This window comes from Carlito syrichta, unplaced genomic scaffold (assembly GCF_000164805.1).
Source record: "Carlito syrichta isolate Samal-C Ts95f unplaced genomic scaffold, Tarsius_syrichta-2.0.1 Scaffold153864, whole genome shotgun sequence".
Classification (NCBI taxonomy): Eukaryota; Metazoa; Chordata; class Mammalia; order Primates; family Tarsiidae; genus Carlito; species Carlito syrichta.
The window spans coordinates 25,645-30,450 of NW_007097960.1; the positions used below are offsets into that span (position 1 = coordinate 25,645).

General features: G+C 58.0%; 1 protein-coding gene across 1 annotated transcript in view; it reads left to right on the top strand.

The window, feature by feature from the left end:
• CCDC9 (coiled-coil domain containing 9) overlaps positions 1 to 4,804 on the top strand; it is a gene marked incomplete at its 3' end in the record, with an annotated part of 10,960 nt that extends 6,156 nt beyond the window's left edge. The window contains exons 7-11 of the mRNA XM_021708996.1: positions 1,015 to 1,246; positions 3,664 to 3,710; positions 3,807 to 3,942; positions 4,223 to 4,316; positions 4,400 to 4,804. Coding sequence (XP_021564671.1) covers positions 1,015 to 1,246; positions 3,664 to 3,710; positions 3,807 to 3,942; positions 4,223 to 4,316; positions 4,400 to 4,804 — 914 coding nt within the window. The remainder of the gene's footprint in view (positions 1 to 1,014; positions 1,247 to 3,663; positions 3,711 to 3,806; positions 3,943 to 4,222; positions 4,317 to 4,399) is intronic.
• Between the last annotated feature and the right edge of the window lie 2 nt (positions 4,805 to 4,806).

A 4,806-nucleotide genomic window follows, 5' to 3' on the forward strand; every position in this document is an offset into this window, starting at 1 on the left:
CACGGCATGGGGAGGACCGAAGGGGACTGGCCGCCCGGCTGAACGGACGCTGGGTGTTGCCATGGTACGGGGTTTTAATCATTCGGCATCTGTGGTGGGTTGTTTCGTGCTAGGGCAAGTCTCCGCTCGTTCCTGAAGACTGAGCATTTACGAGGCACCTGCCATGCCGCAGGGGCGGTGGTCCGCCCAGGCCGGGGGAGGGGCAGCATCCGCACTCTTGCTGGTTCACCCCCAAGCTGTGTTGGTTATTCGGCCAGCACCTCGCTGCCTTGATTGTAGCTTTATGGCGTGCTTTGGGGCTTTCTCTTGCCACTAACATTCGCGGTGGTTAGTGGGTGCCTACTGTGGGCCAGGCACTGTTGTGAGTGCTAGGCGTGAGAGTTTTGAGGCGAAGCCCCTGCCCTGATGAAGTTTATTCTGGTGGGGGCAAGTAAGTGAAAATGTGATAAGACGTCAGGTAATGCCAACTGTTGTGAAGAACAACCCAGCACATGCGGGACAGAGGAGATAGAGGGATGCTGCTTAAGAAAGAGAAATCTGGGCTGGGTGCAGTGGCTCAAGCCTGTCATCCCAGCACTTTGGGAGGCCGAGGCAAGAGGATTGCCTGAGTCCAGGGGTTCGAGACCAGCCCGGACAACTTGTCTCTACGATATATATTTAAAAAAAAAATGTTGGGCATGGTAGTGCATGCCTGTAGTTCCAACTGCTTGGAAGGCTGAGGTGGAAGGATCGCCGGAGCCCAGCAGGTCGATGCTGGGGTTTCCATAACGGTGCAACCACACTCCAGCTTAGGCAACAGAGTGAGACTCTGACTCCAAAACAAAGAGAAAGATCTGGGAAAGCCTCTCTGAGGAGGTGCCACTTGAGCCGACCTGGGCCTGCTCTTTGCCTTGTTACCTCTCCCCTTGAGCGAGTAGGTGCGCGAGGAGTTGCAGGGAAGGGCGGGGTGGGCGCACATGGAGTATGGTGGGCAGCTAGGAGTTGCAGGGTGAGGTATGGTGGGCTCACTGGGAGTTCCGGGGTGGGCTGTGGTGCAGAACGGTGCCCTGACTGCTGGTGGGCTGGGGCAGGGCCGCCGGGCCGGCAGCGCTGGTGACATGACGCTGTCCATGACGGGCCGGGAGCGCTCGGAGTACCTGCGCTGGAAGCAGGAGAGGGAGAAGATCGATCAGGAGCGACTGCAGAGACACCGGAAGCCCACCGGGCAGTGGCGGCGCGAGTGGGATGCCGAGAAGACCGATGGGATGTGAGTCATGTCCCCTCCCGCCTCGGCCTTGGCCCTGACCTTCGACCCCTTGGCCTCCCTGGTGTCTCCCCTTGTGTCGGCGCCATTGCTGTGTCCCAGAGAGGTGACAGCTGCCGGGTCTCGGCGGCCTGTGAAAACGTTTCTTTCCCACGGGTGTGTGGTGCGCCAGGCTCAACTGACCCAGGCTTGATGCCAAGCTGGGTCCCCACGCCTGGGTCCTCTCTGCAGGTTAAGCTCCGTCTGCTCCTGTGTGTTCCTTCTGGGGTCCCCAGCAGATGCACCAGTGGGCAAGTGGGTGCACTTCCCTTTGGTGCCAGCCAGCTCCCAGCCTCGCTGGATGGGGACATACACTGCCCGCTCTGGTGGATGGCACAGGGCGGCTACATGACTGACATGTGGATGTCACCACGTGGATGAAGAACGCTGGCAGGGATCTGATCTTTGCCTCCTCCCTCCGTCCTCTGACCTGTCTCCAGCCAGCCCCGAGCGAGCATCACTTTGTGTGGTGCCACTGTCTTATCCCAGTGGCATTGATAACCCCAAGTCTGAACCTGTCCCCTTTTGGTCCCGGGAAACCTCCAGTCAGTCAGACCTAGAGCAAGGGCCTCACTGCATCACTGTCATGAGGACCAGCTTCCAGGACCAAGCCGGAGAAGGTTCTGGAAGAGCTGTCACATGGCAGTCCTTAAAGATCAGCAACTCGAGGTTTTATTCTGCCCGTCCTTCCCTGTGTGGAAGGTTTTCAGATCCCTGTAACCTCTGTTTTTTGACTGTGGCTAAAGAAAAGGATTGTGTCTGTTTGCCTGGTAGTCAGTAGCCCTTGTTGTGTGGATTATGGGCCAAGCTTGTGCACATGGGAGAAATATTTTGCACAGATCCTGTAGCGGATCTTCCTAAGCAATTGGCAGTGGGGATTTCTGGGAGACACTCTCGGGGTTCAGGATGAGAAAGTGATTGGCTATCTTTTGAGTCCTCAAAGCAGCCTTCCGTAAGTCTAGTTAATAATACATGTGTGCACGCGGGTTCAAGACCTGCCTGAGCAGTGAGACCTCATCTCTACAATAAATAAAAAAAAATCAGCCGGGCGTGGTAGCGCGCGCCTGTAATTCCGGCTACTCAGAAGGCTGAGGTGGGAGGATTGCCGGAGCCCAGCAGGTCGAGGCTGTGGTGGCCGGGAGCGGCCACTGCACTCCAGTCTGGGCGACAGAAAGAGACTCCAACTCAAATAATAATAATAATAATGATAATAATAATACATGTGTACAGTGATTTTGTCAGTAAATATCTACTGAGTCTCCTCATATGTCTTGGAAGGTTCTAGGTGAGAGGGGATACAGCAGCAAGCATGTTTCATGGACCTTGGAGTCTAGTCACATGAGTGGTCTAAGGCGGCCAGAGTGTGAGGAGTGGTGAGGGAGTAAGCCAGGGAAAGATCAAGGAAGGGTGTTCTAGGAGCAGCAGATGCTAAGGCCCTGAGGCAGGAGAGGTGTGGTGGGGGAACCAGCTCGGCTGGAGTAGTGAGAGAGAGGCTTAGGAAATGAGGGCGGGCCGGGGCGGGGGAGCGAGTACTTTACAAAAGCCATGTGGCAACCCTCCAAGTTTTCTTTTCTTTTTTTTTTTTTTTGAGTTGGAGTCTCACTCTGTCGCCCAGACTGGAGTGCAGTGGCCGCTCCTCGACCTGCTGGGCTCCGGCGATCCTTCCGCCTCAGCCTTCCAAGTAACCAGAATTACAGGCGCGTGCTACCACGCCTGGCTGATTTTTTGATTTATTGTAGAGATGAGGTCTCACTGCCCAGGCGGGTCTCGAACCCGCAGGCTCAGGCAATCCACTCGCCTCAGCCTCCCAAAGGCGCGGGATTTTAGCCACTGAGTCCGGCTCCCTCCAAGTTTTTATTTGGGAGGGGACAGTCAAATTCTGAATCTTTTTCTTTCTGTTTTTTTTTTTTTTTTTTTTTGTCAGGGTCTCACCCTGTCACCCAGACTGGAGTGCAGTGGCACCATCAAGGTTCATCGCTGCCTCAGACTCCTGGGCTCACTTGATCCTCCTGCCTCAACCTCCCAAGTAGCTGGGACTACAGGCATGCGCCATTACACTTGGCTAATTTTTGGATTTACTTTAGAAATGAGATCTCACTATGTTGCCCAGGCTGGTCTCAAACTGCTGGCTCAAGCATTCCTCCTGCCTTGGCTGGGATTACAGGCATGAACCACTGCCTGGTCTCTTTCTGTATTTGTCACTATGATGTCACATTTGCCTGTTTATTACCTGATTTCATGGGTTTCTCATCATTGACCCCTGTCTGGCTGTTCCTCTCTGATCTGATTTCTGACCCCGGCCCCAACTCTCCCCCTTTCTCTTTCCCTCCTCATGTTCCCAGGTTCCCTGAGCCACCTGCTCACCTCATTCTCTTTTCCAGGTTCAAGGATAGCCCGGCCCCTGCCCATGAACCATCCCACCGCTATGGTGAGTGTGCCTCCCTGGACGGGGCGAGGCAGGGCTGGGGTGGGAAGGTGGCTTGTGCCCTGCCCTCCTCCCCGACGCCCCTGGGTTCTGTTGCAGATGAGCAGGCCTGGGCCCGGCCCCCCAAGCCTCCTACTTTTGGGGAGTTCCTGTCCCAGCACAAAGCGGAGGTCAGCAGCCGCAGGAGGAGAAAGAGCAGCCGGCCCCAGGCCAGGGCAGCCCCCCGTGCCTACAGGTGGGGTGCCCCTCCCTGAGTGCGCACGCCCCCAGGGCTATCCCCCAGGTTCTTGGTTTCCGAGGGCTGAGGTCTGGCTCTTGGCGTCACTCTCTTCGCCTCCCTTTCTGCCTCCCGCCTGTCTCCCCGGCCGTGGCACCTGGGGACAGCCTGTACCATTCCCTCAGTGCTCCAACAGACTGGGTCCTCTGGGCGGCTCCTCCCTGGGGAGGGGGAGGTAGGACGCCCCTTCCTCCTGTCCCCCGCCAGCAGGCGTTAGCCTTCCCTCTGTCCCCTCCAGTGACCATGATGACCGCTGGGAGACAAAAGAGGAGGCAGCATCCCCAGCCCCGGAGATGCCACCGCCCGCGTCCCCCAAGGAGACGCCTGCACAGGTGAGGCCAGGCTGCGTCTTGTGGCAGGGCTGTGGCGGCGCTCAGGGTCCGCCTCCTCCCTGACCGGCCTTGTGTCCCCACAGTCCCCTGAGACCCCCGCCCCCGTCCTCCGGCCTCCTGAGGACGAGGGAGAAGAGAACGAGGGAGAAGAGGACGAAGAGTGGGAGGACGTGAGTGAGGATGTGAGTGAGGAGGAGGAGGATGTCGAGGAGGAGGAAGAGGGCGACGAGGAGTGTGACGAGGAGGAAGAGCTGGTGCCAGGCCACCAAGCCCAAGAGGCCAGTCCTGCTGGGGACCCCAGCAGTGAGCAGGCCAACAGAGCACCCTCCAGGCCTGAGCAGCCCCTGCCGCGGCCCCAGGCGCCTGCCACGCCGTCCAGTCCCTTCTCGACACCTGGTGGCCACGAGCCTGTGTCTGACTGGGGTGAAGAGATGGAGCTGAATTCTCCGCGGACCGCCCACCCGGCCGGCACCTTCTCTCCGGGTGAGGC